The sequence below is a fragment of the Aplysia californica genome, unplaced genomic scaffold (assembly GCF_000002075.1).
Source record: "Aplysia californica isolate F4 #8 unplaced genomic scaffold, AplCal3.0 scaffold00587, whole genome shotgun sequence".
NCBI classification, from domain to species: domain Eukaryota; kingdom Metazoa; phylum Mollusca; class Gastropoda; order Aplysiida; family Aplysiidae; genus Aplysia; species Aplysia californica.
Genome location: NW_004797857.1, coordinates 166,390 through 192,674, shown reverse-complemented (window position 1 = coordinate 192,674; position 26,285 = coordinate 166,390). Strand labels below are relative to the sequence as shown.

Below are 26,285 nucleotides of genomic sequence, written 5' to 3'. Positions count from 1 at the left end.
GCCTTTTCCAGGCGTAAGATTATATTTGAACGTCCCCTCTAGGCTTTTTCTGGATGAATCGATCCATGTCTAGATCTACCTTCCTGGCCTAAGAATAAGATCTAAAGTCTTTCACAAATTTTTAAACTAGTTCTATCTGCCTAGTGCTAAGGAACCATGCAAGCTAAGTAATCAGACGATTGTGTACGATTGAGTTTACTCTTGATATCTAGATCTAGGGTCTAGATTTAGCTAGATCTAGAAGAAGTAGAAGATGATTCAGTCCAAACAGGACTATTGGGGAGGTCAGGTCGGGACGAGTCGGTTTGCTCGACAGACTGGATAGCACAAAGTGGCTATCGTGGCACAAATCGATCGCGCCCGACTCGTTGCCTCAAAAACAAACGCATTGTTTTCAGGCAACGAGTCGGGCGATCATCCGCAACGGGCACTGGGCACCCCGTAGTGTAAAGGAAGTGGTAGATCTAATTTCAGGTGTACGAATTGCCCCCCTTCGCGTCGTTATTTTTAGTTGTGTAAGAAAATTTCGGTTATTTTTACCGAAATTAAATTATTATTTTTTCAACTTTTGCAGAAAATTGCCTAAAATTCGCAAATTCATGAAAATGGCAAAAGTTGCGCAAAAGTTGCGCTGAGGCCAAAAGTTGCGTGCGCAACTTGCGGGTTGCGCGCACGAATTCCTCTGAGGACAGACAAGCGTCTTGTTGGGCTCGCTTTTGTGACCGGTCAATGAACCTGCGTGCGTTCTGAGCACTGCGAAGTACATACTACAGGACTCAGGTAAGGGGGGAGATTATTGATTTTTTTTTTAAGACGCACTCGGGGATAGGGGGAGGGCTGGACGCAACACCAGAGGACAAAAAACCTGAAACTGGAAATAAATGTTCAATGTAGTAATGTAGTATAGAATTTTGATTACTACTTCAGCTCTCTGCAAACTGCAAAGTAAATTGTGCGTTGTTGCACGCCTTGTGTGAAATGGGGAGCCGTCATAACTTGTAAGCGTGTTATGGAATTTAAGGGTCTAAGTGTTCGCGTTTCATTGGATTGGTGACAGTAAATTAGATCTCTATTTTTTAGCTTTCTGTTCAAGATTCGCAGATTTTCTGTATCAATATCACTGCATCTTGCCCTCCCACAGTTCTTACACCTCTCACACTGACTAGGTCTACTTGGGCTATTCTGCGTGTACTCGACTTTGAGTTTGAGTATTAATTTTTGTCTTTCACATTTATTATATAGGCCTATATATATAACATGAATCATGACAGTGGATGTTCTGATTTAAACAGGCGAATATGATGAAAGGAAAATGTAAATAAGTCACACAAGACCCCAGGCGCCACCACTTTCTGTACGTAATCAAGATTGTAAATATTAAAAATTTGGTACGTGACTCTTACTTGAAATTATCTCCCAAACTCTCAAATTGGTGTGAAACAACATTGCTTTGATAAATTGATGGTTTTTATTTCAGCATTCTAGGGTCCAACAGTATAATAATAATGGGTGTTTCGCGAAAATGGGCTTCTGTGGCGATCACCCGGAAAGTTCCTCCTTTTTTAGAATTCTGAGTTGAGACCCATGCGTGTAGTACGGCTCGATTTGAAAAGTGAAATGGCCAAAGCATCTTTGCAGACGACCATTTTAGTTTACTATTGAGCTAAGGCCGTCGTTATTTGGACTCGAGTCCGAATAACATTTTTTCATATTCGGACTCGAGTCCGAATTTAAAAAATTTCTTATTCAGACTCGAGTCCGAATATGAAAAAATGTTATTCGGACTCAGGTCCGGAAAAAAGGAAGTGTCTTCGTTCTATAGATCTAACGTTCAGTGCTTCCAATTTTCCGCCATTTTTTAGTTTCCCCCACACCTTATCTGCCGATCCAATGCCCGCTGCCTCATTGATACGCCCCCCATCCCCCCCCCCCCATGTTTCCCACTTTCTTTGTTGTAGAAAAAGGTAGAATTGAAGATTAGCAGACCACCTGGCACCTACACATTATGAGCTGTGTAAAAAAAAAAGACTGATTCATTCAAATACACAAGCCTGTGTCATCTCGAGCCTGTGTCATCTCGATTGTTTACCAAGAAAAAGTTGTGTTGCTGTGTAGAGCCGAGCATACGACTACTTTTGATTCCATAGGCTAGCGCACAATTCATTACGTAGATCTACGTCAAGACTAGCTTATTATTGTAATAATGATCAGTTGCCGGGGGATAAAAGACAGACGCTTATGCGACGTTCAACGCCCGGACCGATAGTGCCCCCCCCCCCCCCCCCCCCCGGAAAAGAAAAGAGGAGAAAAAGATTGAGCCCCGCCTCTTGTCCCAAACACATGCTAACGAGCTATCTTTAATTGCTTCTGGTGACCTCTTGACAAACATTTATTAGAAGCGCTATAACTTTTCAGGCCGGCCTCAAATTCATCGTAAGATAAAAACTCGGCTCCTGCACAAAACGCCATTTTGCCCGAAGTGATCCCGGTCTCTACCCAGCCTGAGGCAAGTCACGAGTGAGGCAGGACAGGAAGCCAGAGTCACGAGTCTCAGGAAGTCGGAAGTCGGAAGTGATGTCATGTTGGACAAGAATCAGAGTCTGAAGAACATTTTTTCATATTCGGACTCGAGTCTGAATAGTCACTTCGTTGAGCTAAATTAGATTAGATCTATAATAATCTAGGTGATCTTATACTTTAGCCCGTTAAATTCCCAAAGTCTACTCGTGTGTCTAATCCCCGACTCAGATCTTCAAAACTTTGAACTGGGCCTTAAAATGCGCAAACTACCGTAATTTTGTCATGGACAGATGGTATAACATTGGTTTTTGGTCTTCTATCATGATTTTGGAAGCCATTGATGAGTATGATCTAGATCTAGACCTAGATCTAGAATCTAGATTTTAAAATTAATAAAAGTGGTCGCTCGTTACGGAAGTCCTCAGTTGAAGAATTTAACGTGCTAAAGTATAAGATCACCGTAAACTATATTATATGTATTATACGTCATTTATTTTCTTTGTTTTTGTCAATTTGATCATCCACACCGATAGAGAGTATTCAGAAATTAGGAAAAACAAGGTTTTTTTCACACCGGGTGAGAATAGCGCCAACGCTGGCAAGTCCCATGCGGGGTGAGAGGTCGATCATATTTTTATTCTCACCCGGAGTGAAAATAGCCACTTCCCAAAGTAAAATGAGGCATCTTAATACATGTGACAAAAGTAAAGTAAAGTGAGTGACGTCGCCTTTTTACTCTTGTTATTTTGACTCTGGACTTAAATTTGATTCTCAAGGAGCAAGTAAAACGCCAACATCACTTTAGTTTCAGACCCTCAGTCTCAGTGGCTCATTGCCTGGTCGTCAGGCTCAGACTCAGGCTAATGTTCAACACTTTAGATCCACTTATCTAGATCTAGATTCTAGATCTATTTTCCCTTTCCTGGAAAAAGTCATGCACAGACAGGCACTCTTTGGGAGAAGTGGTCCCGGCCCAACTCCATTATTACTCCATAACATTTTATACACACAAAAACGGAAGTCGAGTCAAAAAAGTTGAGTTGCCAGGGTGAAAAGGCCTATTTTAACGTTTTTTAGTGTGCAATCTTTGCACTGAAAACTGTTACAAACCATTATTTTTGTCCCCCCTGCACCCGCCTCCTTTTAACCCTGGTCCTGCGGGAGCTGGGTTTATGTCGCCCGATAAGCCTATTTCGGCACCTCGCCTTCGTTCTGGTTCCGAATCAGTGTAGCCCCTGGCTCAGCGCACGCGCACCGCGCATCATCTTACGTGTCATTCGGGTCCCGAGTCGGATCCCCATTCACGCAGGTCAAGTGTGTGTGCGTCAGTCTGCTTGTGTTTGTGTGCGTTTGTGGCTTTCTTCTAGAACCGCCTGCGTTGGTTCGTAATCAAGGCATGCGTCTCATTCAAAACATGCCAAGTTGGTAGCTTTAGATGTTCGTCCAATGAAATTATAGAAGAAATGGGCCCACTTAGACATGAGGCGCTCGAAAGGATAGTCAGAAAACAAGACTTCCATTTTTCTATACAAAATCTTTCAAATGAGCTTGACTTTGTATGAAATGATACTACCTCAACCTGCACGGCGCACCGGCAGTGGAATTTTAGTTGCCGCGGGGGGTTTCCCACCGGGCGCCAAAATCACGTCAGGGTCACGGGGGTCATCTCCCTGTCGCCGCTCTGTCTGGGCCGACCTAATTTTTGGTACTTTTCAACGTACAATTTAAGGTGTATCCTTGTATTTATGGTAATTCTCGTTTAGTGCACCCAAAGCACACATTTCTGCTCTTGAGACTCAAAAAAGAACGGACGTTGTAACTTGTCTGGTTATTTCGTTAGGCGCGCTTGAGTCGGCAATGCTGAATTGTAATTTTTTGGGGACTAGCGTGAATGAAAAAAAATCAATATAAAAAAAAGGCATCGTCAAAATCTGTCGAACTTTTGGAACATGAACGACATAACATTGATGCAGATACTCAGAAAAGATGGTATCTGCGCATATAATAGAAGGCTGTAATTTTACAATTTTATCCATCGGGCACACAATTCGCTATTAAGTAATTAATAATTCCTCCAAATACAACTTTATGTGTCTAATATAATCGTAAATATTCGCATATTTTCTCGAAAGTTTATAAAAGTTACCATGACGTTTCTCTATGAAAAGTACAAATCGATTTTAGTGCTAGAATACATCTTCAACGTACATCTAATACACGAACAGTATCTGTTACACTCCAGAAATTCCTTACTTTTCTTAAAATGCTAAGTCTAGGTTTTGTAAGTTGACTGAATAATAGGGATGGCTTCTCGTAATTGGGTTATAAGAATAATTTCTAGTTTTCCAGGGACACTGAATCAGCACTAGACTTTTCCAGCTTTTTTTTCGTTTCTATGACCATTTGCAATAACTGACAATGTGACTTATTTCTTTACATTCATAATTGTGTCCCCGCATATTTCCTACACAAAAACTAAGAATGAATGTTTTAGCTGTCTTTATTTTTATTCCATACAAGAAGTTTATCTCTACCCTTGTATTTACACGGTTTTGTGGGGGTTTTTAATCGCTTATATTATCTTTTTAGTTGTATGCAGGCTGCCACAGACACAGCATGATTCATGAACAAACACAGAGTAACTTTCTCTTGTTTAATAGTAAAATAAGAGCTAACGCTGATCGTCTTTAGTTTAAAAATGCAGATGTGCATCTTTCTTTTCTTATAACTTGACTATTACTACTCTCGCAGATTTAAGATTTCTCATGGTAAAAGACATGATATTCGTAGTATGTTTAACACAGATTTTGGAGAGATCTGTCAAGCCTTTTTTAAATTAACAATCATTTATTCATAAGTTTGTAACTAAAATAGGACAAATTGGGCACTCTACAAACACTTGTCTAGAACAAAAACTAAGGCACAGAAACTAACCATTCTAACGCAGAATAAATTTCAAGACATTGAGCTTTTAGTACATCCGCGTAATGGTTTGCTATGTGGGATGGGAAGAAGTTATATCGTTTTAAACATAGTCAAAAATGCGAGCTTCCTGACCGACACCGGCAAAGTCGCTTCAGGGCTCATTAACCCCGTGACCCCTAGCTGGGGATCTCCGGCGAGCTGCTGAGTCCCGCGAACTAAAAGTAACTGAATCAGGCGAAAAGTGACGCAGTGCCTGATAAAAAATAAGCTTGTTTTATAGTTTTGAATACCATTGTGCAGGTACAAAGAATAATTTGAGTGTAAAACATTCGGAATTGACCTATATTATCCCCTTTCGAACCTCGGGTCATTCATAACAACAAGAGCATCCAGAAAGGTTATTCAAATGAGCGTAACTACTCGTAATGTCTTATCAGCTTGTAAGAGGGGGTTATTCATGTGTTTGTAACACTTTATGAATAGAAAGCTATGAAAGATAGAGCATTATTTTCATCATCGGTTAACACACTCCCACGGTATTCATGGCGAAAACACACGTTTCCTGACGCGCGCTGTACACCAACAGTACACACTGAGTGACCCCGGCGGCCTGCCTGGCACGTCCGACGTAATGGGTTGCTGATAAGATTCACGTCTCGGCACAGACGCAGGACAAGAGTTAACGCGACTTTCGTTTTTGTTTCTGATTGTGTAAATAAATGTATAAATGTCTATGGAGTTAGGCCAAGTCCACTTCTCCCGAAGAGTGCCCACAGACACAGGGCCGGGTATAAAAAAAAGATAAAAGTGCATTTTAGATGCGTAAATTTTTAGATTCAATGTTCAACAGTAACACATTATTATTACTTGCGTTTTTAGCACATTCATGAAGCTACAGCGAGCACCAAGCACACCTCTGTGATTGGCCCAAATATAGATGACGTATTTCCGCCATCTATTTTTGTCGTCTTCCTGGGCTTCCCTCGCCAGTTGACTAGATCTCACAGTGGTGCTCCCGCTTAGCGCGCAGTGGGCTACGTCACTAGGTTTCATCACTGACTGCTTGGGCTGTGTGTGTATGCGTGTGTGTGCAGGTGCACGTGTGTGTGTGTGTGTGTATATGTGTGTTTGCATGGTATGTGGTATTAATGCCCGAAAAAAAAAACACGGCAAGATCTAGTCTAACCTTAGCCTCCAGCCCAATCTAGCCTAGTGCTGCTAGCCCTAACACAAACCCATTAGTAACCCTAAGCCTTACCTTGTAATCCAAGCCCAAATCTAGTTAATCTGAATATGAAACATGCAGATCTGGAAGATTGAAGACCTCCGGTTTGTATAAATAAAAGATTTTATCCTTTATAAGTCTATTTGGAGGCCTTTTGCTCTTTGAGCGTTAATTAGGGTCTGGCCCTGTAATTTCATGGGACACGTAGTAAATAGTAGCCTTCTGATTGACTGTTGGCCACAATTTTCATCAAATGCAGCCGATTTTCATTCAAAAACAGACCTCTTTGAATTTGAAGGATTGGATCAAACTGGGCTAAAATGATTGGGAAATCTAGCCACTCTCAAATGTATCAAACCATTTCAAATAGTGATTGGATCAAACTTTCTGCAGTGGCAGTGGATATTATCTTTCTCTGCTAACCATCATTTTAACAGTCATTGACATTACCAAACTTAAACCTTCGCTACCGGCATCTGTGGTGTAGCTTGTGCTTTACTTCGTTGTCACATGCAGAAGACCTGACTTCAACTCCCACATGGGGAGAATTTTTATTGAGTTCTTTGAACTTTCTACTGGGACATCCTAGCCCTCACAACTCAGGTTGGCCCTGACAGCCAGATTCAGAGCTCAACTCCTAAATTATCTAAATTGTGATGATGGGGCCGTAAAAAACTCAAGTACATTGATGAACCTTTGCTCCAACGAAAGGATAAAGTGGCTACTGCAACTGCAAAGTCATCAGTGTAATCATTAATGATCCCAGGGAGAGGCTGACAAACTTCTGTTGATTTTGCCCTATTGCTGACTCTTTTCTATGTAGGTAATTTTTAGACAAATTTGTACTTAGTCAAGTGTTCTGCAGTTACAAATATTTTTCATGAAATTTCCGTTGTTTTGGATTAATTGGCTGTAAAGTTGTGGTGTTGCACTACAATGAAGTGATCAGTGCACATCCATTATAAGAATTATTAACATGTGAAAAGATATTGCTGATACCATGCTTATTTACTTTCACTCTAAAAAGTCAGTTTTAATTTGATTTTCAAGCCTCAAAAAATTTTTTTGACTTTTTTTCTTTTCAGATACAAGCCTCTTCCCGCTGTGTATCATCTCGCTCACATTCAGGTGACAGGTCAAGTGATGATTATTATGCATATAGAGAGACTAAACGTGTCCGTAATTATGACGATTCTTCGGGTAGTCAACGGCATCGGAGAAGTTACACAGATAAAGGGGAATCCCGTCGCAGCCCAAGACGTGAGAGCAAATTGTCATCTGGACCCAGTGATCTGAATATAGATGCTCTTCTTCAAAATGATCGAGTGAAGAATGTACTCCTAGCTGGTATTTCTAAAGCTGCTGCAAAGCTAAATGAGACTAGCCGTAGCAGATCACCAGAGACTGTTGCTTATCACAGCAAGTCGTCCAAGTCTCCATCTCAGGTCTTAACCAAAGAGGAGGATGTGGAGCGTGCCATTATATTCCAAAAGGGCTCAACATATGGAAGTGGAAAGATTCACAAACAAATTGATTCCTCGTCTGCTATCAGCTCAATTAAGAAAGCATTGAATTTGTTTAGTGATAAGACTCAGTCTTCTCGAGCACAATCAGACAAAACAGGAAGTGGCAAATCACAAGCATCCGACTCTAGTGTCGTTAATGATGATGGTATAGCTCTGGGAAATTCTCCAGACAAAGGATTGACAAACAAGCGAGCAGTTGGCCCGTATGATGAGGTTCAAGAGCAGCTTTATGCTCAATGGCAACAGTCTTTAAAACCTAACCCTGGGTCTTCAAAACTAAGAGAAAGGGAAAAGTCAAGTAATTTTGCAGACAAAGTCACGTTGCCAAAATCCAAAAGGTTACCACATGAAGTTGAGAAAAAAGAAAAGGGTGCTGGTTTTGATTATGCAGTAAATGATATCCTTCAGGCCGTTGGTTTCAATGCTGATCTATCCAGAAGAGTGCAAGAATTGGCACGTAAAAAGAATCAGGAGGAAGATAATTCAAAAAGAAAAATTTTAGGTAAGCTGACTTCTCTCTTACACAGAGATGAGGATGAAAGATGGAGCAAAGATACTGCAGATGCTTTGAGGAGACATGAGGATTCTTCTGACACTGAGGAAGCTATAGCGGAGACCAGGAGATCAATAAGTAGGGATGATCAGGTCACAAGGCACCGAGATGTGCATGGGGACTCACCCCCAGCTCAATCCAGAAGCGGATATGAGAAACTCCTTGATGACCTTGAAAATCGGATCAGTGGACAACTTCAGGGCAATATAAAAGAGGAATATCACTACCCTGAGGAGCAGGAATCTGGTATGACTATTCCCCTTCTTGTTGCTAAACTAAGGAAGAAATATGAAAGCAATGCCCCTGGTGACAAATTCGATGTCCATGCCTTGGCGAAGGCCATAAAGGCTGAAAAAGTTTATGCTGCAAGTAAATATGGACATAGTGAAGACTTAAACGCACCTCAAGGAACCGCTGTTCGATCAGATGAGTTTTCTTATGATTCTAAATATCCACCTTTCAAAGATGACACATCTCCTGTCCGTATTTTCAAAAAACGAACCATCTCTCGCAGTTCTTACAGAAAGAGAGAAGAGTATTTGCTGGACGAGGCCTCCAGACATGAGGATGAGATGAGACCATCTGGTCCAAAAATGAAGAGAGTTGTCTCTCCCAATGAAGACAGACTAGGCAGCTTTCGACAGGCAGCTGCACCTCATTACCAGAATCTGGAAAGGGATAGTGAAGTTACAAGAAGGGACATTTCACCTGGACAATCAAGAATTACTAGAGGGCGTCAATCGAGGTCTTCAGATTCCTCTTCAATCTGCTCAAGTGACAGAGAGAGATCTAGGCCTCTCAAACGGCGACGTTTAAGAAGTAGGGACAGGCGAAGGTCGCGGAGCCCTTGGAAAAGACGATCAAGAACACCCGATAGACGGATGTTGTACCATCCTTACTCTTCCAAGTGGAGGTCAAGGTCAAGAGACAGTCAACCGAGACAGGACGACTGGCAGTACTCGAGGGATGAACGCTCGAGGTCGTCATCAAGACAGAGGTCTCCTCCACCAAGAAGACTCCAGATTCACAAAAAATCATCTGCTGCTGACCATGTCATTGAGACAGATTTGGAGAAAGCAGCAGATAAAGGAGAGGTTTTGTACTTGAAGGTAAGCTTTCACTCCCTGTCAGAGTGCAGTTCATCTTCACTTTGACTCCCTCTCCTAAATTGTTACAGAGTTTGTGTGGTGTGTTTTTGTGAGTGGGCTGTCTTTTAAGTGGTAAAGGTGAAAACTGAATAGGTTTTGGTGATTTTCATTATTCTGTTGTTAAATTATGTACAAGTGTCCTATAGAGGCGTAGAAATGTTTTTGTTTATCATGCCTTGAATGGAAACTATTGGTTTTTTAAATCTGATTCTCAAAGCAGTGGTATCATTTTGCTGTGCAGTCTATTCTTAACTTTTACTCTTTTTCTGTTGCAAGTCTTCTATAAAAATTCAATTTTCTTCCTCCCCCACTCCCTAGGAACCTCAGAAGAAGACTGGGGACCCCAACATCATTGAGATAAGTGGGAGCTCAGGTGGCAAAGTACTCTATGACTATATTGATGCAGGAGAACATTGGTGTTCTCCCTGTCGCTTTGTCTATGACGATATGCAGCAGTATCTCAAACATTGTCATGGCGACAAACATTTGAAGGTAAGGGGGATATTGAGGTGTCAGTATTATTTTTTCTGATTTTTTAATTTTTTAAAATTTACTTTTATGTAAAGACTTGAATAAATGGGTTGTACTCTTTTGTGTACTTTTGATCACAACAATTTCTGAATTTCTGTAATGATGCTTTTTGGACAAAATTGTCAGTAGCTCTGATCAACTTATTATACAGAAACTTACTTTGTCTGCAAAACCTCAGTGTCCTGAAGCTGTCCAGTGCACAATGGTCTGGCCATTAATTTCTCTTAGGCCACTTGCCTTTAACTTACTTAAGACTGTAGCATTAAGTCTGCTGTAGTTTACATGTAAAAAGGAACAAAGTTTTCAGAAACATGAGAACCTGTACTTAAAAGTAATGCAACCAGCACATTTCTGCTCAGCCGTTTCTAAGGTGAGGGCAATCTGTGTTGTTGGGTTTATACTGAACATAACGAAACAGATATATCATAAAGATACACAAGTTTTGTGCTATGAATGTAAGTAGGAAAAACCCAGAAAGTGATGATCTGATTAGATTTGCCAACCAGCTCTGTTGGCGTAGAAAGAAAGAAATCTGTGATTGATGTAGAATGTTAAAATCATACCTTTGCCTTTTTGTTTCCTTTGACAACTGCGTCAGCAGCAAAGTGACATGCAACCACTAATTTTAGATAGTACTTTCTTTTGATTTCCTAATGTTTAATGAACCTTTCAGCAATTTTACAAGTTTCTTATAACTTAGCAGTGGAATTTTAGTCTACATAGATATAAAATAGATAGCTTGTTTATAAGTATATTTCTAGTAGGAAAAATACTCACTTTAAGCATCTCATATCGACATAATTAATATGCAGTTCCTATTTAAAGAGCTTGTCTTGTAGCCTTCTTGTCTTTGTGACCGGCAAAAATTTAAAGTGGGAATGTGCAATATAATCCTTGGTCTCTTCTGCTTTTCGCACAAAATACATGAGTTTGATTTTCATATTTATAAGTTATGTTACCATCTCTTTCTTTTTGCTGGGATGTACCCCAGTCTGGGTTGAGTATGACTAACGGGGGTGTATTGAAACAGCCCCCCCCCCCCCTCCCTAAAAAAGTTATTAATGTCAATGGGGGAGGAAAAAATCGGCAACAAATTTCAGAACAAAATCTTGAGAGAGCGACTGATGATTTTTTTGGGGGGAGAACACCTAGTACATGTGTGGATATTGATTAATATAAAAGTAGTGCAATGTGAATAGTTTTGTTGGTGATTTTTTAATTTTTTTTTTCAGTTTTGGGTTTTTGTTTTTTGGGGGATTTTTTGTTTGTAAGTTCTTGTGCTTCTGGTAATGTTCAGTGTTAGATGTGGTTTTATCAACAAGGGAATGAAACACCTTGCTTATGGACTAGGGATGCCTTTAATTTGCTGTATTGTTTTTAACCAATACAATTGTTTCAGGAATTTCGCAATTAAACGTTCAGAAACTAAGAGTAAAGTGGAGTTTTATGGAACAAAATTTCAGGGTAGTTTTAATTGTTTGAATTGATATTGCATGTCAAATTGGTATCCTTTGTGAACTTAGTGGAGTATTGTGAAGTATTTCTTGATGTGTTTTCTCTCACTATTTGTTCTGCCACTTTTTTTCCTCAGAACATTGAACTACTCAGGAGACCTTGGAATGAAGGGAACATTCCAGACCAATCTGCCACTCTAAATGTTGGACTTGCAAAGGAGAGAATTAAAGGTTTGTGTGGAAAATGGAAGTGAGCTAATCCCCCCCCCCTCCCCCTTTTTTTTTTCCTCTATGTTATTTCCAATATATCTCATTCGTAATTTTTTTTTGCTGCTTGGTTTGTAAGATTTAGATATGTGTGCACTAGGTGTGATATAACTTTCTTATTACAACATTACTAATTTAAAGCCTTTTTGATAAATAAGTTCATTGTCTGTTGTTTTTTTTGTTTATTTGGTATTTGCATATATATTTGTAAATCAGTACAGTGGAAACCTGATATAACATGGATGTTTGGACCAGAGAAAAGTCCTGTTGTATCGGATCCTTGTTAAATCAGAAATGCAAGGGAAGTAAGCATTTGTGGACTAATCCAGCTGTATTTATTCATGGGTAGTTTCCCTTGCCACAAGGACCCACTGACAGGGGCTTTGGCCATGTGGCAAGCATGCGCATGACACATTACGTGTACGTGTAGCTAGGCTTAGGGCTCGATGGAAGTCTGCAGCACACCACAGCCCTCTCTCGCTTCACCCGCTGCGTGTTCTTGCAATTGCGTGGTTTGCTTGGGCTTGCTCCATCACTGTGTTTCTCTCTCTCTTTCTCTCTCTTCCATCACTGCATTACTCTCTCTCTCTCTCTCTCTCTCTCTCTCTCTCTCTCTCTCTCTTCTCTCTCTCTTACTTTTTACACATTGTTAATGAGCCTTTGTCCCTGCTAATACCGATTGGGCATCGATGAGGCCCTGCTATTGCCGATAACTTTTTAAAAAGACTAAGAGTAGGAAAAGACAGGGCTTTGAAAAATCCCTGTTATTACCAGATCCCTGTTATTACTGGGCCTGTTATATAAGGTTTCCACTGTATATTAATCGTCTTTATTTTATATGTATTCAGTGCATTATATAGAACAAAATAGTTATTCGGCCTGTGCTCAGCATTTTTTCAATTATTGAACCCTTTTTTCCTCAGGTATGGAGATGTTGTGTCCTGTCATTGGCTTCTACTGCACACTGTGCAGGCAGCATTGTGCAGACTTTGGAGCAACTGAGAAGCACATGAAAAGTGCTGTTCACAATAGCAACTACACAGTGAGTATTCTAGTCATCCATTCTCTTGTTGGCATTATTTTTTCTTCCTTTGCACTTGCCTAAATAAAGTTGTAAGGGTTTTTAGAGTATGATGTTTTTTAAAACAATGTTTGTTCATTTTATTTGTCACAAAATACAAACCTAGAATATTTATTTCATTTGTTTAATTCCAGTGCTTTAGTTTAAAAAAGTGGGGGGGGGGGAATTTGTTGTAAATGTTTTTCACAAGATTAGTATGTTCAAAAGGGACAGTGCTTTTGGATTAGTACCCTCCAGTTTTATTACAGTGGAGTCCACTTATAACGAGTCCGGAAAAAACGAGAAGTCTGTTATAAAGACACTATTCTAAAACCCCGTTTTTTTCTCCTCTCTATCTTTGTAAATAAAATACTGCTATAGCGCTATCAGACAAACATGCGAGTCGGTTATAGCGGAATATTGCTGCTGCTGTGCACAGTGCATAGGCCAATTATACATAATGCAAAACCTCGCCAATTGAGAAACTTGTTGGTGATCTAGCGAAACAAAGAATAGGAGAGCCCATGTGTGTCAACAATGAAGGCCGGAGTGACTGAGAAGGGAGGGTGTGACATGTGCATACAAGCAGAATGCATCGCGTGATAAGCCAGCGTAAGCCTAGTTTAGATTATCGAGGCCTACCATGCCTCTCACTTCTCCGATGCAGGGATGGAGAGGTCACAGCAATGTGATGGATGGAGCGAATGTGTGACGTGTGCGAGCAGACGGAATGCACCACAGGGTGGGGTGGGGTGGGAGAAAACACAGCGAGCGAGTTAGCCCAGAGCCCTTTCTTTCTGATCGCCAAAGCCGAGCTGCCAGTCCACATCGCTAGATCTAGCGCTAGATAAACCTGATTCGAATTTTGATCAAGTAAGACCTAAAGGTCATGTTGAAACAAAATCATCATCGGGGGAGATAGCAAAAGGAAATAAACAGAACACCAAACTCATAGATTAGGCCTACTTTACAGTTTTCCTTGAATTTATTACTGGACCCCTTATAGCAAGAATCCTGCTATAACGGACATTTTGCTCCGGTCCCCACCCTCTCGTTATAACAGGATTCCACTGTATTTAACCAGACACACATAGTCACCTTGATGACATTTATCGTGTGGGTGAGATAATGCAGTTTTCTTTTAATGAATCTGGGGTTGTACTTAATATTGTGTATGGTTTATCTGTGAATGGTAGCTCTGGAGATGACTGGATTGCTGATCAGCAGGTCGATTTTTGTGGTAAAAATGATACAAGTTGTGTCTTTAATTATTGGAATGAATCAGTATTGGATGGACTTATGTCTCACCCCATTTTATTTGCAATAGAGGCAGACAAAGTACCTTTTATTCAGAAAAGAATATACAGTCAAACCTGCTCTGAATGCCACTTGTATAAAACAATCACCTATATAAACGACTACTTCCCATTTCCTCCCCCTGCGTATTTTTTACATTATAATGTCAGACGGCCACCTGTCTAACAAAGTCAATTTTCTCATCTACAATAGGTGGCCATCTTACACAGATTCGACCTAATCACATTTATATGCTGTTATCGCTGTTGGATAGCAATTGAAATTTTGCCAATTGTTCTGAATTTTTTGTCGTTGCTTTCTGCTCACCAGGAATTTACAAGAAAATATCCAAACTATGAGGATCAATTACTTGTGGAGAAAACAAAGGTGCTGGAAGAGAGGAAAGCAAAGAGAGTCTCTGCACCAGGGCCTGTAACAACCATGGAACAAGGATGTCAAATTATTTATCTCTCTGAGTCAGAGGATGTCACAGTGGTGGATATGGACCTTCAGGAAAACGACAGTGGTGAGATTATGAAAGTTGAGGTGCCGACAACTTCAGAGCAAGCTGCCCCTAGTGTTAGCACCAAGCTGGATGCTGTGATTTCCAAGACGCACAGTCCTGCTGTGACGGCCGAACAACAGGCATTGGAGGATGAGGAGATAAAAAAGAATATAGTTATGAGCTGGGAGATGTATTCAGATGAGGAGGTGATGCAGGATAAGTCACCGATCGACAGATCAAACAGGGACACGCTGTTGGCTGACGTCCTTTGTTTTGGTGTGGATGAGTTTCGACGGCTTCAGAGGGAGGACCAGACTCTCGCACAAAATTTCCTAAAAGCTCAAAAGGGCCACACAATAACTGTAGAAAACATTCGAGTGTTCTTTCAGACCTTTGACAACGTACTCTTCTATTGTTTGCAGAAAAACGCTATTTTTAAGTTTTCTCTCGTGGTACCCCAGGAATCGCGTCTCCGAGTGCTGGACTTCTATCATTGTCCTGCATCCTCCGGCTCCACCCACGATGACCCGACTCACCTCAGTGTGAAGGAGACCATTCGGAAGATCAACGAGAACTTTTACTGGCCATCCCTGCCTAAATCAGTCCGCACACATTGTGCAAAATGTGTCTTGTGTCAGGAACTGGAACCAGAGGCACTGGCAGAAGATGACAGCGAGCCAAATGATAGTTCAGTCACTGTTGAAAAGGCTGCAGGTGACAGCTCTTACACAGTAGAGGATTGTGGCGATAATGAGAAAACGGTCACGTTGTCAGAAGTCAAGACTGATGATGAGCAAGGTCAAAGCTCCCTGTCAACGGAGGTCAAGGTAGATGAAAAACAAAGTCAACCCTCCACTTCATTTGAAATCCAGGCTGATAATAGATCTGGTCAACCCTGTGCGTCATCAGAGAACAAAGTAGATGATAAGAAAGGTCAGAGCTTAACATCATCTGAAGTCAAGGTTGTTGATAAACAAAGTCAACCTTCCACATCATCAGAAATGAAGGATGATGATAACCAGGGTCGAACCTCCCCATCATCAGAGGCCTGTGGTAGGAACAAACAAGATCAAGTCTCAGGATCATCAGGGGTCGAAATTGACGATGAACAAGCTCAACCATCCTCATTGGATATTCTTGATAACAATGGACTGTCTAATGAACCTCCAGCTGGGATGAAGGATCTTTCAAGTAAAATGCAAGAAGGTGATACAGAGATCAAGAAGCAGGAAAAATCAGAAAGTGATCGAAATATGGATGGATTAGCGATCAAAGTCGGAGAAGATGTAGAGATGTGTGGAATGAATGATGTGGGAGGTAGTATGTCAGCTGGTACTGGTGTAGACAAAGAATTGTCAGAAAGTAAAGGAGGAGAAGAGGTTTTACAGAGTGAGGAAGATGGAACAGGGGGACAAAACTCTGGAGCTGGTGATGTCGAAAATGTGTCAGAAGTTGTGGAGGTGAGCAAAGGGAACGGTGTCCAGGGTGGAGGTGAAAGAGGAGGAAATGGCCTGGGAAGGGACGGGAGAGGTGCAGACCAAAGCAGGGTGATATCTGCCGACCATGAGTCGGAGGTAGAGGAATGTGAGACTGCTGGTCCCTTGGAAATGGAGAGGAAATGCACAGAGGAGGTACAGATGCTGACAGATGCAACCAGTGCATCCTGTAGTGAGAACTCAGCAACAGAGACAGTGACAGATGTTTTCCCTGTTAGCGTAATGACAGACTCGAAGACAATGGGCAGTCAGTCAGAGTCATGTATGGACGTGGAAGTGTCTGAGCAGGGTCAAGAGAACTCGGCTGTACCAGATGGCGCGACAGCTGGCGTCACTGATGCAGAACTAGCAGATGGTCAAGTGGACTTGGTTGAGACGACTCCTGCAGTTATTGAGGAACCAGAAGGTTGTCAGAAAAACTTGGATGTGCCTTGTAAAGGGATGTCTCCAGTAGTTCATGTAGAACCAATGCCTTGTCAAGAGAATTTAGCTGTACCCAATATGGCAACTACACCCCTAGTTGTTACAGAGTCTGGTGAGGAGAACTCTGCTGTACCATATGTTGTGACAGCTCCTAATGTAGCTATGGAACCAGAGGGTGGTCAAGAAAACTCAGGAGTGCCTGATAACAGCAAGCAGGATTCTCTGGTGTCCAAGATGCACAGTCCAGATATGACGGTCAAACAGCAGACAACTGGGAATCTGGCCTTGAAAGGAAAAGATGACGAGGATACTTTTGAAAAGGAGGATGTTAAACAGAAGATGGAGTTGCTGAATGAAGAAGTAAAAACAGTGAAGGAGAAAGTAGAAAAGGGTGAGATAAGAAAGAATGTTGATATGGACTGTGAAAGGAATTCAGATAATGTGATGGTACAGGAAAAGTCGCCCATCGACAGAGCGTACAGAGACACACTGTTGGCGTCTGTCCTTTCTGTCGGTGTGGACGAGTTTCGGCGGCTTCAGAGGGAGGACCAGACTTTAAAACAAAATTTCTTAAAAGCTCAAAAGGGACACACGATTACTGTTAAAGACGTTCGAGTATTCTTTCAGACCTTTGACAACGTACTCTTCTGCTGTTTGCAGAGAAAAGATACGTGTAAGTTTTCTCTGGTCGTACCCAAGGGAATGCGTCTCCAAGTGCTGGACTTCTATCATTGCCCGTCCTCCTCTTATGGCTCCACTCAAAACAATTCAAGCCACCTCAGTGTGAAGCAGACCATTCAGAAGATTGGTGAGAACTTTTACTGGCCGTCCCTGCCTCATTCGGTCCGTGCATATTGTGCCAATTGTGTCCAGTGTCGAGAACTGGTACAAGAGGCAGTGGCAGAAGAGGACAACAAGCCAAAGGGTATTTCAGTCATTATTAAAAAGAGTGCAGGTGACAGTTTTTGCACAGAGAAGGATTCTGTGGATAACCAGAAAACATGTGCGTTGTCAGAAGTCAAGATTAACGAGGAGCAAGGTCAATGCTCATCATCAACAGAGGTCAAGGCTGATGAAAAACAATGTCAAAACTCCACACTGCAAGAGGTCAAGGTTAATGATGAACAAGGTCATAGCTCCACATTGTCAGAGGTTAAAGTTGATGATAATTATGGTACATCCCTGACATCATCTGAGATGGAAGTTGATGATAAACAAAGTGAAAGCTGTGCAACATCTGAGGTTGTGGTTGATAATGAACAAGGTAGAACTTCCCCATCATCAGAGGCCAAGATATGGGATGAACAAAATCAGATTTCCGGATCATCGGGGGTCACAGCTGATGATGAGCAGGCTCAGCCATCAACATCAAATGTTATCGTTAATGACGAACCTTCTAATGAGCCTTCAGCTCGGATGGAGGCTCTTTTGAGTGAAGTACAAGAAGGTGATAGTGAGATCAAGGAGCAGGAAAAGTCAGAAAGTGTTAGAAATGACAGTGAGTTTGCAGTTGAAGTCGGAGAAGATTTACAAACTGATGCAAGAAATAATGCAGAAGAAAATAAGTCAACTGATCTTGACCAAGAATTTTTAGGAAGTAGAGGAGGAGAAGAGGTTTCACAGAACATGGAAGATGAAACAGAGGGACAAAACCCTCGAGCTAGTGATGGGGAGAATGTGTCAGAAGCTTTGGAGGTGAGCAAAGCGAGAGGTGTCCGGGGTGCTGGTAAAAGAGGAGGGAGTGGTCGGGGAAGGGGCAGGAGAGGTGCAGGCCAAAGCCAGGTGCCATCTGGTAGCTGTGTGTCGGGGGTGGAGAGTTCTGGTGATTCTGAAACAGTGGAAGAACTCATGGAGGAGGTGCAGATGCTGACAAATGCTATTGATACGTTCTTCAGTGACAGCACAGAGATAGTGACAGGTGCTTCTGTTGGCGTAAAGAAAGGCTCAAAGGTAATGGGGAGTCACCCAAAATTTTGTAAGGATATGACAGTGTCCGAGTGTGTTCACAAGACCTCGTCTGTGCCCGAAGAAGTGAAGTCTCCCAAATTTTCCACAGAACCAGAACATGTTCAAGGAAACTCGTTTGTGTCTGGTGAGACAATGTCAACCCTAGATGATGCAGAACCAGTGTCTAGTCAAGAGAATTTGGCGATGCCCAACAATGCAACAAGTTACCTTATTGGTACAGAGCATGGTGAAGAAAACTCGGCTGTTCCCAATGTTGTGACAGCTCCTGTAGTAGATATAGCATCAGAGAGTGGTCAAGAAGCTTCATTAGTGCCTGATATTACAACGGTTCCTGTTGTTGACATGGAGCTAATGTCAACTCAGGGAGGTAACTCTAAACCCTGTGGGGAAACAGTACTTTGTAGTGGTGAAGGAAAGAGTGCTTTATGGGATCTGCCTGCTGGGCAGAACCAGGCTGTGCTTGGTACAGATGATGATGAAACCGACCAAAGAAACTTGGTGTCCTGTGAACAGGTTGTGGGCCCTACATGTAAAATGTCTGGTTCTGGCGAGACTGAGGACTCAAATGCTGTCTCTGTTACACAAGGGAGTGCTGAACTGTCTTCACCTTCTCTTGCTAATGAAGTCTGTGACTCCTCCTCTCATGTCAAAACTGAACCCAGTGCTGGAGATGATTGTGCAGAGAATGAGCCAATTGTCACATCGTCGGAGATTGTCGCAGGGAGCAAAGTGAAAGGTGGGGGCAGCGGCCGAGGTCGAGGTAAAAAAGGAGGGCGTGGCAGGGGGAGGGGTAGGAGAGGTGCAGCTCAGAGCAGGGCTTCAGCTGCCAGCAGTGAGCCAGTGGCAGAGAAGTGTGAGACTCCCAGTCTCTCTGAGACAACAGGGGAACACTTGGAGGAAGAACAGATGGCAGTAGTTGTGAAGGGGGGGTCTTCAGGCAGGACGAGAAGCAAGCGACTGACGGGAAAACAGAGTGCTTCATCTCCTTTGTAGCTTATAGCTCTGGACTCAAGCTATTTTGTTCTATTTAGGTGATACCAATGTTTTACAAAGCTGTAAATTGGATAGCTGTGGATTTACATCAAATAATTGCTTTTTTTGCATATATATATATGAGTTGAGGAGAAATTGTTCATAATTATAATGAGTTGTGAGTATGAGTTCTTCAAGTGTCTTGACTGTCGGGCCTTATTGCCTTCTTTTGGAGTGCAGTTTATAGATTCTCACTTATGATCCAACAACCATTATGATAATAGAAAAGTTATCAGTATAGGAGGGGTTTGTGTACTACCATTCTTACTCTTATTGAAGATGCATGATATTCACTAAAATGCATTGTTTAGCTCATTCATGGCTAGCTTTGAGGAGGACAGTGAGTTAATACCGCTGGGTATTACTACCATCAAAATTGTTCAAGTTGGTCACCTATAATTAAGAGAAGAGTGGTTATTTTGGACAGGCGGACATCTTGGACTGTGTCATTATTATAATATTTTTTTAATCGCAAGAAGTGAAGTAGAAGTGGCCATTGGCATTAGAGCTGGTTTGACTGTACCGGTACTTGATTGCTTAGCATTAACAGCTAACTTCACTTTTAAGCATCAAATCATAGCTCATGGTGTTCCTTCTAGTTCTTTTTATGCTTCTACTTCTACTCAATGTAATTTATGAAGTAATTGAAGAGTTAGGAAACAGTACATAGGCCATGTTATTGAGCACCATGCTTTCTGTGCAATAATTGTTTATGTTGTGAATATTATTAGAAAATTTCTGACTTAAAACTTTGTATGAAATTTCAGACTTGTTGCTTTGAGCTGCTGTGTCTCAAAGCTACCGCCATTGCTTCTTCGTTGGTTTCTTTTTCTTTTTCAGTTTGCATGCATGTACTTTTGAAAAATGTTGGCATGCGTTGAACTGAGAAGCGATGATTGCAGATATTGTCTTGTGTTGCATAGTTTCATGTGGTTTTGGGGTTGTACATAAACGTAGTTCTAATGCATTTTTTCTTGTACTAGGCTTGCTATGTGAAAAAGTGATCTGGTCCAGATATTCAAAGATAAATAAGCTTTCAAGAACCCCGTATTTCTTGGATTCCAGGATCAAGATTGCAAGAAAGTTTTGCCCTATCAATTGACTGTGCTAGTGTTTAGATATTGTACTGTATGAGTTTCATGGAGATGTCTTTGCTGAAGTAACTGTGATTCAGTCCTTTAGCCAGATGGCTCTTGAGAACTTGACTTTTCAAGAAATCCAGTTGTTGAGTCTCCAGGTGTTGGCAGATCCTCAGGTGAACTCTCTGTGGCAACTGTTCTGCTCTGATCAATGTCCTTTAGAGAATGGCTTTTGACTCTGATTAATCTCTTCTTTAATGAAGGAACCCCAGGCTTATCCTTTTCTTCCTCCTCCTCCCCCTCTCATCTTTTTCTTCTTGTGGGGGTAACCTTAGCTCTTTTGGTCTCAAGCAGGATTGTGGTACAGGTGGCCCTGGTTTTATTCTTATTTTTTTCCACTTGAACTAAAGCATTCCAGTCTTTGGTTCTCTTTTCTGAGAGCTTTGTTTTTAATACTTTGAAAGAAGTTTATCAAGATTTGATATCTTCTGGTTGGTGTCTTCAATCTGTTAATTAATACATGTACATGTATTAATAAAGGAATAAAAAAAGACTTTTGAGTATTTGAAATTCTTTTAGCTTACTTAACTTGTGCATGCACAGTAGGCTACAGTCTACAATACTCTTATCACTATCACCTCTGCTGCTTCTATTACAACATCCTTTTAACTGCTAAAATTAAAAGTGTTACAAGTTACAGACATCTTCTAGACTTTTTTATCAGCCCTGTTATTGTGTGTTTTTTGTTGGAGAAGTAAATGTTGACTTGAGTCCCCCATTCATGAAATAAATCAAAAGCATCTTTGGCGCATAATGTCACGGTGACATACATTCACAGAGAGTGAAGTACCCAATACAATATGCATAGAAGATGAAGTAAGTTCCAAATGGAGAGCTCAGGTCAAGTTTTCTTGTACCCTTGGAGGTATGTCATGTATGGTATTCAAGTCTTGTATTAGGAACTGTAGCGATGTCTGTGGTGTAACGGATAGGCACTTTGCTGTTAAACACAGGAGACCTAAGATTCCTGATTCTGCTGGGATGTTGCATCCTTCTTGGCTCGGGTTGGTCCTGATGGACAGGGTCTGAAGCCCGCCTCCTAAATGATCTAAATCGTGTCCATTGGGGTGTTAAAACACCTACATTGGGCTGTCCCCATTGTTTTATGCACTCCGCATAATTTAGCAAAATTTGATCTTTTTTTTTCATTATTTCTGATTATCCCTTTCTTTTTTATCATTCTTTGTTAAAATTAAAAGAATCGCATAATTTCACATTTTTGGGCTCATTTTGCATAATTTCAGAATTTTTCTTGCTTAAAACGACGGGGACAGATTGGGGGGTTTTCAGACACTATGTCTAGCTGTTTACAGAAAGAGTATCAATTCAATGATAAATTACTTTATTTGCCTTCTTGCAATATCAGTGGTCACTTTTCTTCAAGGGTGTCATTGAGCACTAACTTACAGTAACAGTAACATGGATGTCAAGGGTGAAAAGCTTGTCAGCTTGCCTTGGAACGTGATGTCCTCCCCCCCCCCAGGCTCAAGCTCAGCCCTTGGTGATTCGAATGTTAAGAATCTTGACAATTCTGCTCCGTTATGTGTAATTTTATATATATATATATTATATATACTGTTCCGTATCGTCTTCTTGCGTTCCCCTGTTAGATCTTAAGGGTAGAATCTAGTCAACCACTCGTTCTTACTTCAACTTCAACCATCAACCTGCTGGCGACTGATTTTTAAGTATGGGGCTATTAATTATTATTCCTACTTAGTAATAGGTAGCAGTAGAAAGAGTCAGTAGTAAAGGAGAGGGGGGTCTATGAGGAGGACATCGGGGGTAGGGGCCTCAATAATTTATTCATAGAGATGAAAGCAGGTGAAAGAATATGACTAGAGAACTGGGAAGGAGGTGAAAGTGAAAGAAGAAAATTTTCACGGAAAAAAATGTTGCCATCTCCGTCAGGTTCGAACCCTGGACATGTTGTGAATGAGACACTTGCAACCACCTTATCTGTAGATAAGCCCTTACTGTACTGTATAATACATGTACAATAATGTGTATTATTGTATTGAATATAATACCTCTCTGTCTGGCTGGAAGCCAATTGGCCCAGACAGACATCGTCGTAGAGACACCCCTCCTATATCTGTCCCCGTAGAATTATGCAAATTTAGATGGCCAAATTATGCCCAAAAAAAGAAAAATAATGCAAAAATTATGCAAGTTACCGTAACACTATTCGCGACATGTTTTGCACTTTTTCAACTCGAATTTTCATGATTTTCATGTATTATGTACAGAAAAATTGAAAACAGAACATATCACTAATATCAATCAGTATCAGTAATTTGTTGTGTACTTGGAAAGAAAACAATACACATCAGTCAGAAAAAAAAAATATATATATATAATCTCTGTAATTTTCAGCTGTGGATCTAGATCTATAGAAGAAAGAAAAATGGGGTTTTTTTTAAAGGAAAAAAAAGACCTCTGAACCTCTGATGCTGGCACATTACTAAAACCAGGGACTCCTGTCAAACATGAAATATCAGCAGACATGAGAACAACTTTTGAGGGATTGAAACCTTGAATGCTCAAGGAACAAAACCCCAACCCATAACCAAGATCTTCTAACAAGGGAAAGAACAAACTTGTCACTTAAATGAGACTCATTACGGTGATTACTTCCCTTTAGTCACATGGCGAGGCTTAAATTATTTGTTTTGTGGGGAAAAAACGTTAAAAACACGGGGAATCTAAAATTATGCAAATGTTGCAGAATTGCGCGAAAAAACGCGACCGCACAATCGCTTACATAATCCAACGGGGACTGCTATATAATTATTATGATACGTATAATTACTTGTGTGTGGGTGTGCGATGTTTAAATTGTTTTTGTTTGTTTTTTCATGGGGGGGGGGGGGATACTTGCAACCAAAAGCCTCACGCATTACAACAATATAGATCTAGGTCATCATACTCTCCCGTTCTTTTTCAAGCGGATATCTCCATAGAATAGGCCAAGGTGTGAGGCTAGGAGAAGGGCATAAGCCAAGGAAAGGCCAACAACAATTGATTTTATTACAGCGGAACTCTGATTCCACAAAGTCGTCCGGCCTGACCTTCAGTTTCGCTGAATCCGAGTATTCGTATTGCAAACATGAAGGTGTAGATAATTACAGGTACCGAACAAGAAATGCATAAAGGGAAGTATTAAGTTGTAGGCTTCCCTAAAATGCCTGCTTTTTCGCCCCTTTTCGACTTCCTCAGTGGGTGGTTGGCGGATGCTCTGGTGTGGTTTGCTCCTTCTTTCCTGTCAAACATCTATTGTCATTATCTCCCCTATTCTGCACTTATCTGACCATATTGCGTTGAAAGTGCCGTAAAACACTTACTAAAACTAAAAACGACTTCCTCATTTAAAAGCTGTTCGGTTTTAAATGAGAGACATTTTCGTTTATTTGATGTCATACCGAAGACATGCTGGAAAATTCCAGAAAAATACATTGAACTCTACCAAGCACACACTGCGAAAGGGCCAATTCGTTCAAATGCACGTCTGTGTAATCTATGAATGACGTATTGTTTGCCGAACAACAAGTTGTGTTGCTGTGTAAGCCTTGCAATAGCATACGGCATCATTTGATTCCACAGACCAGCGCGCAATTCATCACGTAGATCTCTGTCAAAATTAGCTTATCATTGTAATACTTAAATAGTGACCGGTAGCCGGGGGGGGGGGGGGGAATGACTGACGCGTTTGCTATATCTCAAAAGACGTTCTACGCCAGGACCGAGTGTGCCCCCTCCCCGCCCCAAGACTCACGTGAACACAGTCTCACGTGTGCAGGCCGCCCGTCTGACCCCGACACACGTTAAGACACGTGCACATGTCCACAACGCGTGTGTTTGGTATGAAAGAAGGGCGCTGATTGGTCGCATAAGATAAAAACAATCATCAATCATCATCATCAAATGCCGTATGCGGAAGACATCGGCGATCATGGTTCTCCATTCATTCCTTTGCTCGGACGCTCTCAAAAAAGCCCCGTCACCCATCTGTTTAGGTTCTCCAAGTTCAGAGGAAACCTGATATAACAGGGATAGTGGGACCAGAGAAAAAGTCCTATTACGAGTACATTGTATATCAGATTCCTGTTAAATCAGAAATGCAAGGGAAGTAGGCATTTGTGTACTAATCCAGCGGCATTTATTCATGGGTAGTTTCCCTTGTCATTTTATTTGAAGATTTTGCCAGTGAGAGCTAGATGTTCAAGACAAGACCCTTATGTCTATTCTGGTGTCCCAAAAACTGCATTTGACGTTTCCTGATTTTTTTTTAACATTGGGCGTTCCACGTGAGCTTCATCAAGCGCTACCTAATTTGATTTTTTTTTCCTTCCACAATACTCCTAGCAGTCTCCTAAGAAACCACATTTCAAATGCTTCTTTTTTAATTTCACTGTCTTTAGTGATTGTCCAGCATTCACAGCCATTATATATAGAATGGTTGACCATGCACATAACATTTCAGAACTTTCATTTTGGTAGTCACTGAGATGTTTATATTTTTCAGGATTGGGCTCATTTTACTGAAACTAGACTATCCTTTGCCATTGTATTATAATGTAATTCTCTTTCACATGGAAAAACTCATATTGCCTAGAAAATCATTTCTCATTGGAGCATACGGGGTGCCCATTGGGAGATCGGGTCAAATCGGGTTCGGTTTGCTAGCCACTAGCTAGATTGAGGGCGCAAAGCGGCTATGGTGGCATAAACCTATCGCCCGACCAAGGAGATTAAAAGTTCTAAGCTCCTTGCGCCCGACTCGTCGATTGTATAATCGCGTAGGAAACTGCTGTGAACTGCCAGGCGCATCTCTATCAAGTTTTTGAAAGGGCAATGGCCTGAGTCCTGAGCTGAGGGAGAACGAGAATTTTATAGATTCTAGTCTAGATCTAGATCTAAACGCGTTCTCAACACCCAGGTAGACCTAAGAATAAAATTCAGTTGCATTCTCAGACCGGGTGAGAATAATATTCATTTTATTCTCATCCGGGGTGAGAAAACGGTGATCTTGTAGTTCCGTTCGAAAGTCCACGATCCATGTATTTACATTCAGTTGATTGGATTCAGTGCGCTCGCGCAGAGAAGAAATCCAGAAGTCTTGATGATGACCAAATACTTGAAATAGGCTACACAAAGAGCAGGGATGCAACTTAACTGCAAAACATCAAATTAGCCTTTTATTAGGATAAACCCCCC

General features: G+C 41.3%; 2 protein-coding genes across 2 annotated transcripts in view; both read left to right on the top strand.

Annotated features, from left to right (window-relative positions):
- LOC101851604 overlaps positions 1-21,562 on the top strand; it is a 23,416-nt gene extending 1,854 nt beyond the window's left edge. Inside the window, exons 2-6 of the mRNA XM_005107224.3 lie at positions 7,756-9,858; positions 10,216-10,389; positions 12,020-12,113; positions 13,073-13,191; positions 14,836-21,562. Coding sequence (XP_005107281.1) covers positions 7,756-9,858; positions 10,216-10,389; positions 12,020-12,113; positions 13,073-13,191; positions 14,836-19,890 — 7,545 coding nt within the window. The 3' untranslated portion in view covers positions 19,891-21,562. The remainder of the gene's footprint in view (positions 1-7,755; positions 9,859-10,215; positions 10,390-12,019; positions 12,114-13,072; positions 13,192-14,835) is intronic.
- A 4,199-nt stretch (positions 21,563-25,761) lies between these two features.
- The window catches only part of LOC101851827 (zinc finger protein 184), an 11,186-nt gene continuing 10,662 nt past the window's right edge, over positions 25,762-26,285 (top strand). Inside the window, exon 1 of the mRNA XM_005107225.3 lies at positions 25,762-26,007. The gene's annotated coding sequence lies outside the window, so the exon portion shown is untranslated. The remainder of the gene's footprint in view (positions 26,008-26,285) is intronic.